Raw genomic sequence first — 13697 nt, forward strand, 5'->3', positions numbered from 1 at the left:
CTTTCAAACTACTGCAACGGATACAGGTGACCACCGCTAACGGGGGATACTGCTGCACAGTGTACTATCTGCAGCTCACATACCTCGAACGGAAAATGCTACTTACTAGTATGCATCTGTTCTTGGCATGTAGAGCTGCAGAGTAGTACACGCCCTCCCGCCTCCCCGGGACTTGTATCCGTTCCAGTTCTCATCTTACTTAGATGCATACGCATGGACATCCTTCTTTTCTTTACTTCTACTGACTCCATCATTTCCCATCATGGCGGAAAAAAATCTGAGGATGGAGCCGATGCCCATGCGCAGTATTGTCCAAGGGAGGAGTCACCTATCGGGACTAGCAAAGACTTCTTCCAAGAAGACAACAACCTGCAATCATCCGAGCCCAAAACCAGGTGGCGATCTAATGCACAGTGTACTACTCTGCAGCTCTACATGCCAAGAACAGGTGCATACTAGTAAGTAGCATTTTCCTTATATACATACATTAAACCAGTATATTTTTTTCTTGTATGCAGCATTCAATGTCATTTTTTAGAGATTTTTAACTATATATTTTTTTATACATTTTTTGTGTATTTGACCTTCATGATTTTTTGTAAAAGCCGAATGAAGTGATTTGATTTGACTCTTGAGTCACCCCAGTCCCGCACTTCGATGGTCCGACAGAACCTCGTTTTTTAATGGTTGCTGAATACTAGATATTGATTTTCTCTAGATCACTGCGAACTCAGTTTGGGAGAATGCTGTGTTCTGGAGTATCTAGGTTTTCTATTACTAAATTATATGTGTGGGTGCATGTGCTGCAAACTACCTTTCACTTTTCCTCTACTGTTAGGGGTTTTATGTCTGTAACCTTGATACCTACGCTGATAGGTCTTGTCAATGCAACTACCTCCAAGAAGAGTTGTTAAACATTCTCTCGTTCACACCACCTACTAGAAAGGGGTGCATTACAAAAAGGAAGAGGAGCTATTTTCCATCACCCCCTAACACTGTATCTTGAATGATATGTCCCCACCGCCCTTTCTGCTGTTCAATATTGAGTAAAGAGTTGTCATCCTTGGCTCACCAGAAGTTGTGTGACCCAGCTCAAAGAGTATTTGCTAATCTGTTTGAGATTTACAGTAGCTCATCACTGCAGATGTTTTCGCCCGGAAACGGGCATATCAGAAATTACCATTATTTCCTTTTACTTTATTTGTAACCATTTTTTTCTTGCAGTATTTGGGCTCGATGCTGATAAAAGATCTCAAAGGGACAGATTCCACACAAGACGCCTGTGCAAAAATGAGGGTATGTTGCAACATATAACTCATTTCCGGGAATTAATACTTTAACAAAGCCTTTCGAGTTTGTTGTTGCATGTGTTCCTGCTTGTTCCGCTTTCAGTTGGCATAAACAAATATATAATCCCAAAGTACACAAGTGAGACACATTCCACAGTTAATGAAGATATCATTTTAACGTATAGTGCATATCATAAATCGCAATCTGTCAAACTCCTGTTACAAGCTAAAACTGCCGAGGGCTTCCGCTAACCCTTCACTTGGCACCCACAGACTTTCCTATTCCTGCATAGCCCTGGCTCCCCAGATGGATTCAACCACAGGGAGCCAGTCAAATACATGCAGAGCACAAAGATGGAGCACATGATGGTCCTATCAGGTAAATCAGTTAGTTGCTGAGCGTCTAAGATCAGAGAGCACCGAAGGGGATAGAAAACTGTGTAAGAAACTAGGTTCTGAGGAGCTGTGATGAGTGCAGTTTGGGATCATAGGGAGGCGTGCTGAGGCGAGGGTTGATATGTAGAAATACAGCAGAGAGATTTGAAATCATAAGGACCAACTCAAGTAAGGACGTGGGGCTGCATGGATCAGCTAGACTATTTACTTCGTTTCTCTTGCTGTAATGCTTCCTGTATTGGAGAACACTTCTAGGGCCCGCCTTCATTGTTAGTCATTAACAATTTCATAATTTTGCGTTACTTTTGTGGATCCTTAGCACTTTTCCATATGTGTATAGTACCCATGAATATACATCACAGGGTGCCAGCGTTCATATGATGAGCAGCACTATTTAGTGGCCTACCAGAGCTGAATGTGGAGAAGGAGAAGTTGCTGGATATCTTAAACACATTCTCCAACTCCTTGGTCCAGGCCCCATCATCTCCTCTGGGGACAGAGGTCTCACATTCTGGAAATATTTCATCTCGGATCCCCCTGTCGATGCTATCTGCTTCCAGCCCACTATCTTTTCCCTCATTTTTAGGTCTCGCCTACGCAGCGCGCATGTGCTGCATAGGCAAAAAAGACCTTTTGTTATCAGTACGGCTTTTCAGCCAAAAACGTGCACGCGTTCCATTGCCTTCAATGGCAATGCATGCACGTGTGGCTATTCACTTGCGGGAGCGAGTGCTGCCATATGGTAGCAATTATCGCTCCCGCAAGTGAATCCATATGCCCCCCAATTCCCCCCAGCTGCCGCGCGTGCATCCCCTAGCTGCCGGGCGGCTTGTGCTTGTTCTTACTGCTTCCAAATGTTTTTGGGGTAGTAGGCCTACATCACAGCGCTCCTTGCTGAGGAAGAGCCCTTGTTATGCAGTTACTTGTGCACATGTGTTAGCACCACTGTGATTCATAAATTCAAATTACTTTTAAAAGTTAGCCTTGGTACATTTGGCCGTGAGGCACATGGAAAATGGCTTGGAGGTATTTTCTACAGAGTGCTTTCAAAGAAAGCATCCAACGGCAGGCAGACATTCCTCAGTTCAGGTTTATGCAGCTGCACGGTGATTAAATTACACCAGCCCCGGTCCACATGTAGGAACAGCTCCTCTTTGCTGGCGCGCAGCGCATTTTCTAAGAGCGCGAAAGATCTCTAATCTTTCTATTTCGCATTGCCCTTTTGCCCACTGTAGTGGGAAAGCATCAAAAGTCATGTCCTTCGACTTCTCCGGAGGGGCAGCGGTGGGACAGAGCGCTGCTGCTTACACTGTATGAGGAACTCTGACAGCCTACCAGGAAGGATTGTGGGATTGCTGCTGTCAGCAGTTTCAACAGTGCAAACAGTATGAAGAAGCTTCCACACGATGGAAGGCCTTGCCGGGATTAAAACTAGTGAGCTTCAGAACATAGCATTGGCAAGTGTTCAGCTCACTGAGCCATCCTGCTGGCGTTTCAGATTTAAATATCTGCAACAGTCACTTCATCAGTTGTCAAAGATTTCCCCGCAGCAAACCACCTGCAATAAGATAATCTTGGATCTGCAAGGTCCCTTTTTAAGAAAAATTTAAGAGAGATTGAATATAAAAAATATTCGTCCTGCCTTTGGCGCAATCACATGATGTTTATTTTCTTGATCCCTGGCGCGTTAATTATTTGTAACCAATGGGCGTACATTTCTATTTACTGACATTCCTTCCTGTAAGTCACGTGTACTATGATCCTCCCTTGATCTCCGTGGGTTCCTCGTTTCTCCTCCTGTTCCACAACCACATTGTTAGCCTCCCTAAGCATGCCTTGAAGTTCAAACACGCCACAGCAATGCTGGTGCCCATTTTTAGGGGTGGTCGGAGTTATCCTCCTCCAGGCAAGCATGTCCTGATAGTATCATTTTAAATAAACGTTCTTTCACAACTGAGGCGACATGCCACCGTGGTCACTGCCTCCAGCAGAAAAAGCATGAAAAACTTGGCAGCAGGTAAAACGCAATCCTGACTTTTTGTTAGTTATCCACAAAAGGGAAATGGGACTTAGATTGTATTTTTTATTTTTGATAAGTGATTTTGGCAGTGCACTGGGATGTAAACATGGGGGCTTGGGTTGAAAATAACTTGAGCACAAGGAGGGGGAAATGGAGCAGAGAATTGTAGCGTGAAGCGGCTTAGAAAAATGCAGCCCACTGAAAACTTGTAATATACTTAAAAAGTTTCAGCAAGGTTGCAACCTTTCATCTATTGTGATAGTCAGTTTAAAATGAAGGTGGCCCATGTTCAGTATATACTCAAAGACTCCTCTCTCATCTTTAGACCTTGCTTAATGGTAAACCGTGAAGGGCTTGCTATTCTGTGCAGCCTTTCAGAACATGAATGTGGGCGGCATTGTGGGCCTCTCTGTAATCACATACTGTATAAGCAAGGGATGTGTCTTCACAGCGGTCAGTCCCATTTCCAGTGCTGCATTTCATGTAGAAACTTGAGACTTCTGTTTGAAGAAAGTTTATTCTTCGCTCCATTATGTCCTTTCAAAATGGCCAACTCTGCTGCAGCAGGAGGGGCCGAATGGGTAGGTGTGAATGTTGCATAACTTGCATTTGTCTACTGTTTGTATGGTTCCTAGGTGCTTTTAGAATCTGGATGCCCTTATTTTAGGTCTTGCCTTCGCAGAGCGCATGCGTTGCATAAGAGGGGACCTTTTGGAATCGATCAGCATTTTGGCTAAAAGCGTGCACATTTTGCATTGCTTTCTATTGCAACGCGTGCATGTTTGGCGTTTCTCTTGCGGGAGCGAGCTTCGGCGCCTTCTGTTTGTAATTATCTTGAAAATAGATGGTGCCCCTGCTTGCTCCCGCAAGGGAAACGCTGTGTGTGTTTGGTCCACGCGACAGGTCCTGCGGTCACTTGAGACTGTTTTTTTTTCTCTTTCTTTTCAAATTTAAATTTATTGTTCCCCGCTTACGGCTCTGCCTCTCCAGGCCTTTCTCCTTACTCCGGAGCTTTCCTGACTGCCGCCTATTGGATTTCTGCTGTCTCCTTTTGCCATTGTCTGCCTGTGTTGCCTCTTGGTACTACGTGCAGGTCAGCAAGTCGTGTTGCTTCTTCCAGCCTCATTGGGAGCCCTCGCCTGCTTCCTCCAGGTCATTGGCTGTTTTTCGCTTCTTCACATGGCCCAGGCAATCAGAACTTTGCTCCTCGTACCCAGGCAGTGTCGTTTGGCAACTGGGTCGTCCTACGCTGACTCGCACAGCATATTTTCCGTTGATTTCTCCTTGTCTTCGCCTGCTCTGTTCTTTTGGTTTGTGCAACTTTTCCTCAAGTTGATTAGCACAACTCTTCTTAGTGGCTGCATGCTTCAAGCTTTGCGTTGCATTTGTTTACTCTGTGCGAGTTCTACAACACGCACTCTTGTGGAGGTGAGGTGGAGGGGACGTGCATGGGGACCAGACACACACATCAGCCACAATGCTCTACAACATAGCCAAAAGTTCTGGCTCAACTCATAAGGACCCAAAAGCGAGACCTATTGGCTATGCCAATGCTTGTTTCATCAGCTGATGGTGGACCAAGTGATGAATCTAATCCTCAGTACTCGGTCTGGCCCTTGTCTGCCAGCAACCCTTCAGTCGGTATCTGCCACCATAGCTGACCATTTAACTACGATTTGTAATTAAATGTTTCAGCAAGTATACTTTCCTACAAAATGGAAAGTAACGTCAATTTTACCTTTGATTAAAAAAACACACCTTAACTCATCAGGTTGCTAGCAATTATTGTCCTATCTCGTGTCCTCCTTTTCCACCGAGAATTATGGAAAAAGCTATAAACAAGGAACTGACTCCTCTATTGGAGTCCAGTAACTTACCAGACCACTTGCAATTTGGCTTTCATGGCCAGCACATCACCTATTCAGCTCTGATCACGGCTTCTTAGGAACTGAGAGCAAATCTGGATAATGGGCGCTCCGCAGCACATATTTTACTTGATCTCTCGGCTGCTTTCGACACGGTCAGTCACAAGGTTCTGATTGACTGTGTCCTTATGTGCTGGGCGTGCAGGGTGAGGACGTGCTTTACGTCATGGTTGAGTTTGTGATGTTCAGTCTAGTTTCTGTGGACGTCAAGTACTCTCACCATTGTATAGGATTAACCTGTGAAGGTATACGTGGTGCATGGCCTAATTGAGTTGCATGCTCTGCAACAAGTGCCCTGCGGAAGCCTAGGAGCCATGATTGTATGTTGAGGCTTGATTGCGATTTCCAGGCCATAGCGATTTGGGGTTTTGCTAATCCCAGTGCCAAGTCTAAAAATGTATTGAGGTTCTTGCGTGAGGCTTTACTCTTCGTAATTCCAAGCAGAAAGTGAGGAACCCGAGCTATTATGAGGGTTCCCACTGCCTCCGTTAATGTCGCAGTCCTCTCATTCCAATATGTCCATAGGCGAGGGCATGTGCAGACCATATGAAGGAACGTTGCTTCTGGGCCTGGGCTCCTAGGGCAAACATCAGCTGAAGTAGGGTACATGTGTGCCAGTCTATGTGGTGTCAGCCTGGCGTTTGTGGATATGACTTTAGGGTAACTTATGCATTGTTTCCATTGTTTATCGTTAATGTTAATCGTCCGTGCAGAGTCCCAGTATTCACACAGTGGTGCCAGCAGAGGCGTAAATTCGGGCCTAAGAGAATTATAAATTGCTGTAACCGCATGTTTGCCCCGTCCATGTGTCAAAAGTGTTTGTAGCGGCTGAGATGTGGCGGGTTCAGCGATGGGTGTTACCCTATGTCTGAATGAATTGCTGAGATAGCAATGCGTGACGCAGAAATGTCCTTTGTGATATCTCGTAGTCATTCAACAAACCCGCAAAATCTTGTAGTTGCGAGTCTGCAAATAGATAACCCCAGATGTCCAGTCCTACCGCATTTCAAGACTCGAGATCCGGGTGCCTGTGACAGGTATATGAGCCTGGGAGAACTTCAAGTAGTAGATTGGGGGCATATGGTGCAGGTTGGCCTCTAGGTAGCACATATTTTACCCAGCTGCGTCCTGCTGCCAACTGTACGCAACATGTTAGGAAATGAATGCATAATAATTGCCTACAACTGAATTCTGACAAAACTAACCAACAATGTATCCTTTTGGTCTCCAAATTGGTGACCACCAGAGTTAGGAAAAGATCTCCTTCCAGCAACAAAAGTAAATAACCTGGGTGTCGTCTTTGACAACCATTTGATAAGCAGGTGAACAGTCACTTCCACTGCCTTTCATACTTTAAAAACCCTGAGAAAGATCCTGCCTATTCCTCTTGAGCGGAAGAAATTAGTGGTAACTGCTCTCACCCTCTCTAAAATAGATTACTGGAATGCTTTGTACACCAATCTCCAGAAATACCTGCTTAATAAGATACAGATCTCTTGAATGCTGCTGCTGTACTGCTGCTTGGAATACCTGTGGCATCGTGGTTCTGTGGGTCTGTGCTTCATGACATAGCTGCGCTGATGTCATGAGGCACTGGAATCTCATATGGAATGTTATGCTTTGATCTCCAAGCAGTTGCTATCCTACTTTGATGCTGGCTGGATGCTCACCTGTGGATGGGATCTTTCTTCTAATAAACCACTACTTATTATCTTCAATTTGTGGATGCTTATTTTACATTTGGCGACGCAGGATGGGAAGAAGAAAAGATCTCAACACCTAACTCTAATTTTTTTTTTTTTTTTTTTTTTTTTTAAAACAATTATTTCCTTGGAAATTCGTGGACTATTTGAAACAACTCTTATGAGATACTCTGTGACATTCAACTTTGAAGATTGAAAATAATTCTGTGGCTTTGGACTTCAAAAAGGACTTCATTTTCGTCTTTTCATGGTAAGAAGAAACATTTTTTTTAAAAAGGAAAACAAAGTCTTTGTTTTCAATTTTAGCGCTCTGACCATTGTTATTCGTATTGCACTGTCGCGATCGCCATATCAGACATTTTTGCGCTTATTCAACTATTCAACACAGCGCACTCGATCTACTCGATCTACTTTGCGATCTGCATCTTTCGAAAAAGGGGCCCTACCTGCCAACGTCCTCGGGAGCTGCATCCTTTGGAGAACGCCAACGCCATTGCCTAGCAGCCTTTCAGAACTTTGAAGCAGTGGAAAATAAACAAACCACCTTCGTTCCTCTTCACGGCTGTTCGCAAAGCTTGCTGGGAAGGACGCAAGCGTGCCGCAAGGTACTCTGGGAGTCACGCAGACGTGGGCGCCATCTTGTATTGGTCACTTTCCTGGTTTTCACCTCAGAGAACACGCATTACGCTTTCATCGCGTTTCATGACTCTGATTACCGCTAATCATCGCTAATCTTCTAATTTACCCTGAAGTCCTTTGTTTTCTACAAGCATTGCCACATTTTCAGTGAACAATATAAAGGTACTGTTTTGACTCCTTCAACCTTTTATCTACCTTCTGGACACACTCACTTGAAACTGCTTTTGTGTGTCCTGCTACTGTGACACACACACACTATACTTTCTCTGCACTCTTACTACGAGTTATTCTTTTGTGTGCACTTACTGTGACACACACACATATTTGACAATTATTTTTTTTTCTCTCTTATTTTCATTTTTGTGTTTTATTTCTCTTGTTTTTTTTTATTGTTGGTAACAACAATATGCAAATTGTAACTGCCCCCCCCTTCTTTTTGTCCTCACCTGGAGATCCACCTATCAGATGGAAAAAATGGCGTAAAGTGTTTGAAAGGTATGCGAGAGTATGTGGATCTAGCTTGAGTGCTGAAAGAAAGACAGCTTTACTTTTACACTGTTTGGGGGCAGAAGGACAAGAGGTATTCGAGGATTTGCCTGACCTTGATGATGGTAGTTTAAATGAATATGAAATATGTATTGCAAAATTGGATGAACATTATCTTCCAAGAGTCAGTACAATATTAGAAAGATATAATTTTGGTCGGAGAACACAAATGGAAGAAGAGACAATTGAGAATTACATTACAGCTTTAAGGAAGCTAGCTTCTTCGTGTAAGTTTGGTGCGAGTCTTGATGAACACATAAGAGATCAGTTCATGCTTGGATGCTATATTGAAAAGGTGAGGGAGGAATTATGGCAAAAGGATGAACCTTCTTTAGAAGAAGTTCTTACTATTGCAAAGAGGATAGAACATTCTATCAAGTGTGTGGAGGTCATTAAAAAAAATGGTGAGAACAAAACTACTAAAGAAACAGTGAATGTTGTAAAATCTACTCCTAGAGTAGGCGAAAATCACCAGAAAGAGTCTAGAAATGAAAATGTTTCAAGCAAAATTCCCTATAAAAAGAAGGAAAACGGTCTTGATTTCTCCCAAGTAAGGTGTTATAGGTGTGGTAAAATGGGGCTTTTTGCTACGGATAGACAATGTCAAGGTTGGAAGGCATATTGTGGTAAATGTAAAAGGAAAGGACATTTTACCTCATGTTGTAAAGGGGGAAACTACAAAGGTAGAGTGAATGAGATATTTTATGATTTTGAAAATGAATGTAATTCGCATGAAAATGTAGATTGTGGTCAAATTTGTATACAGACTGTAAGTGCTGAAGAAGCAAAGAATTCGCCTTCTGACGAGATTTTAGTAGAAGGTTCCCCACAAAAGTTTTGTTTGATTCTGGAGCAAAAATCACTATTGTAGCAAAAGAGTTTTTCTTGAATAAGTTAGGGCAAAAGCTTGAGTTGTCTCGCCCTGACATAAGGCCTTTTGGCTATGCTGGACAACCCATTAAATTACTTGGGGTTTGTGAAGGAGTGATCAATTATAAGAATAGATTGACCAAAGCAAAAATTTATGTTTCTCAAAAGGGAGATAGCATAATAAGCTGGTTTGCTCTCAAGGATTTGGGGGTAATGCTTGATCCAAACTCAACACCTCCTATTGTGTTAAAAGAGCCTTTTCCCTCTACCTCTCATACTATCTCACTGGTCTCTCAAGATTTCACCACTGAGTTGAAAATGAGGTTTCCTAAAGTTTTTTCTGAAGACTTGGGGTGCCTGAATGATTATTGTCATCGTATCATTTTGAAAAAGGATGCTGTACCTGTTTGCTGCAAGGTGCGAAATGTACCTGTGGCTGTCAGGGAGCAAGTTAAAGCTGAACTTGACAAGCTTGTCAAGGGAGGCATTATAGAAACAGTAGAGGGAACGGAATGGGTTGCCCCGATTGTTGCAGCTAAAAAATCGGACAACTCTCTTCGTCTCTGTGTTGATTTAAGAGAGCTCAACAAGTGTGTGGTTACAGATCATTATCCTTTACCCAAGATTGCAGACATGCTTATGTTACTCAAGGGTGCTAAGATTTTTAGCACCATTGATCTGCGGTCCGCATACCATCAGATTAGGTTAGAGGAGGATTCAAAAGATTTAACCTCTTTTGTGACACCTTATGGCACTTTTAGGTTTGTTAGACTACCATTTGGCTTAGTGTCAGCCGCATCGGTTTTTCAAAGGGCATTAGAAAAGGTCTTAAAAGGTTTACAAGGTGTCAGAGTATACCAAGACGATATTCTTGTGTTTGGCATAGATAATTCGCAGCATGATCTTAGGCTTTTTGCAGTCTTAGAAAGACTATGTGCTGCAGGTTTAACTGTCAAGATTGAGAAATGCAAGTTTAGGAAGACTTCCATTGACTATCTAGGTCACACAATTACTGAAGGAGGAATTTTACCTAAGGAAAATTTGATCTCTACCATTTCTAAGTTGTCTCCCCCACAGAATAAGGAAGAATTGATGAGTTTTTTGGGACTTGCTGAATATTATAGTAAGTTTGTGAAAGATTTTGCCTCTTTGTGTGCCAACATGAGATATTTGTTGAAGAAAGGAGTGGATTTCGTTTGGGGAGAAAAATGTCAACATGAATTTGAAGTCATCAAGGAGAGGTTAGCCTCTGCCCCGAAATTGAGCAGCTTTGATCCTTCTGGGAAATCTATTTTGATTACTGATGCAAGTTTGAAGGGTTTAGGTGCGGTACTGGTACAGAAGCTTGAGGGCACTGAGAGGGTCATTCTTTTCTTGTCAAGGAGTTTAAAGGGAGCTGAAAGTCGATACTCGGTGATTGAGCGTGAAGCTCTCGCTGTTTACTGGTCAGTCAAGAAGCTCAAAAACTTATTATGGGGAACGACTTTTGAAGTTAGGACGGATCACAAGCCGCTTTGTGAAATTTAAAAAAAAAAAGGTATTGATGCTGTGTCTGGTAGGATCACAAAATGGGTTGTTGGTTTGCAAGATTATGATTTTGATGTAAAATACCTACCTGGGGTGGAAAACAAGGTAGCAGATGCTTTATCTCGCCTTGTTCCTAGTTCTGAGGCTAACGATGAGGAAGATTGTGATGAAGACGATGAGATGGTTTGTGTTGTAGAGGAGGCTGTCATTGATAAAGAGAGGTAGTTGAAGATGGTTCAGGAGGATTTGGTTCTCGTGGAAGTTCTTAGACTCTTAATGACAGGATGGAAGGTTAAACCCAAATCTAATGAAGGCCTTGAGAAATTTTGGCATGTCAAAGATCAGCTTTCAGAACAAAATGGTTTACTTTTTAGGGGAACGAGATTAGTTCCACCCCTAGCTCTTCGCGATGAGCTTATGTCTTTAGCACATATTGGCTATTTAGGAGTCTCAAAAACCAAAGAGATTTTGAGGAGATCATATTGGTGGCCAAATATGGATTTGGAAGTGGAACGTAAGGTTAGGGATTGCATTGACTGTGCTCTTAGTGAGAAGGTGGCAAAACCTAAAGTCCAACCTATGGTGATTAGAGACAGACCGAATGCACCCTGGAAAGAGGTTGGTTTAGATATTTTGGGGCCCATTGTGTCAGCTGGTTGTGAGTGGTATGTTCTTGTCCTTGTTGATTTCTTTTCCAGATGGCCAGAAATTGCCATAACTCGTGGCATCGAGACTAAGCATGTGGGGGCTTTCTTGACCAAACTTTTTGCAAGGGAGGGCATTCCTAACACCATTCTCAGGGATAATGGTCCCCAATTATTATCTAAAGAGATGGAACATTTTCTGTTAGAGCAAGGTGTTAAACACAAAAAGTCATCCTTGTACCACCCAGAAACCAACGGTATGGTTGAGAGATTCAACCGTGTTCTCAAAGAAACCATCAGAATGGCCAAGTCTGCTGGCACAGATTGGAGGACAGATGTGTTTAGGAAGGTTAGGGTTTACAGGATATCTCCCCATGCTGTTACTGGGAGGACCCCCTTTGAACTTTTTAGATCACGTACTCCCAATACCCTTGTGGTACCTGCATGGGTTAATGATTTACAACCATGTCCTCATGATGTCTGTGATGACTGGATGTTGCGTGAATCTTCTAGAATTGAGAATAGAAAAAGGATTTTTGATGCAAGGAATTCTGTAAAGGTCACACCAGTTAAAGTGGGAGATTGGGTACTTGTTAAAAATCCCTGCAAAAACAATAAGGCCCTTTCTGCTACCTTTAAGAAGCCTATTCGTGTCATCAAAGTTTTTAAGAACGCCATCAAAACTGCAGATCATCGTGTTTGGAATTTGAACAGGGTGGTGGTGGTTAGTAATGATCTTGTGGAGGCTTCTTGCAGTCGTCATTGTCAAACTCCTAGAGATGAACCCTCCTCACTTCTTCGCAAGTCTGCTAGGGTTTCTTATTCTCCTGAGTATTTAAAAGACTACGTGACTGTGTGATTTATGCTTTAATGTTAACTCTTTTTCTTTTGTAATTTTGTTATTGTTGTTAGAAGGGAGATGTGTGGCATCGTGGTTCTGTGGGTCTGTGCTTCATGACATAGCTGCGCTGATGTCATGAGGCACTGGAATCTCATATGGAATGTTATGCTTTGATCTCCAAGCAGTTGCTATCCTACTTTGATGCTGGCTGGATGCTCACCTGTGGATGGGATCTTTCTTCTAATAAACCACTACTTATTATCTTCAATTTGTGGATGCTTATTTTACAATACCCAATCACCAGTTTGCCTCAAAGGCGTTGGTTCATCTTCATTGACTTGCAGTACACAAGCGTATCTATTTCAAGGCTTTGTGTATCGCCTTCGAGGACCTTGCATGATGAGGGACCTGACTATTTTGAAAAGAAACTCATCTGATATGTTCTACCCCTCCCAGACTATTGTGTTCTTCATTAGCCTTCAATCTTACTGTTCCAAGATTTAAACAAGTCTGCTGGGGATGGAAGGAGTTTAATTTATGGGACAACCAAACCTTAGAATGCTTTACCACTCCACTTAAAAGTATGTCCCTCCTTGTCCTCCTTCAGAAAGAATCTTAAAACCTGGCTTTTTTACTTATAGCTCGACATGTTGATCTGCTCTCCTCTTTCTTTTATTCCTCTGTTGTTGGACTAGCGCTGGGATGCCCTTGGGCAATCGAGCACTTTATAAAACTTATTTGCATTTAATTTTCACATTTTGTTTTCTGTAGGTAGTCTTCAACATAAAAAAAATCAATTTACAGACTACATTACAGCATCTCAGTTGCAAAGAAAAGTGTTGAAAATGTCAAACCTCGATCGGGAAACCATAGCCTGATAGGCCCATGTTGACAGCTCTGGAAAAAGCATCCTGTCCCTTTAAGATTCATGGAGCGTCCTCTACCCATGATGCACTGTAGTGGCAGTTTCTCCCAGAGAATTTTTTCCGGCACTTATTAGTGAGACTTCGGAGCATGTGAGGTTTCATACCTCTGTTTTTTTATACTTATTTCTATAATTTTCCTCAAAATTTCACACCACCTCGATGTCTTTAGTGTCCAACTGCTGTGATGTCTTCTGCCATCATCTGACAGATTTTTTTTTGTCAGAATGCCTTCTGTCTTTGTCACCATCGCTGTTTAAGTTAGAGACTTCTGTTGATCACAATCCACATCCTCAGCGACAGCCTCTTTTGACCTTGGAAAGACCTTCATTGTCATAGAAGTCAGAGGCGTCATTGACTGAAGTCACACCATT

General features: G+C 42.6%; 1 protein-coding gene across 8 annotated transcripts in view; it reads left to right on the top strand.

Moving 5' to 3' along the window:
• ANKS1A (ankyrin repeat and sterile alpha motif domain containing 1A) overlaps positions 1 to 13697 on the top strand; it is a 1304293-nt gene that overhangs the window by 1140473 nt on the left and 150123 nt on the right. For all 8 annotated transcript variants that reach the window (XM_086923222.1, XM_086923220.1, XM_086923226.1 and 5 more), the window contains one exon: positions 1225 to 1296. In XM_086923222.1, the coding sequence (XP_086779348.1) occupies positions 1225 to 1296 (72 nt within the window). The remainder of the gene's footprint in view (positions 1 to 1224; positions 1297 to 13697) is intronic.

This window comes from Lissotriton vulgaris, chromosome 5 (genome assembly GCF_964263255.1).
Source record: "Lissotriton vulgaris chromosome 5, aLisVul1.2, whole genome shotgun sequence".
Lineage (NCBI taxonomy): Eukaryota > Metazoa > Chordata > Amphibia > Caudata > Salamandridae > Lissotriton > Lissotriton vulgaris.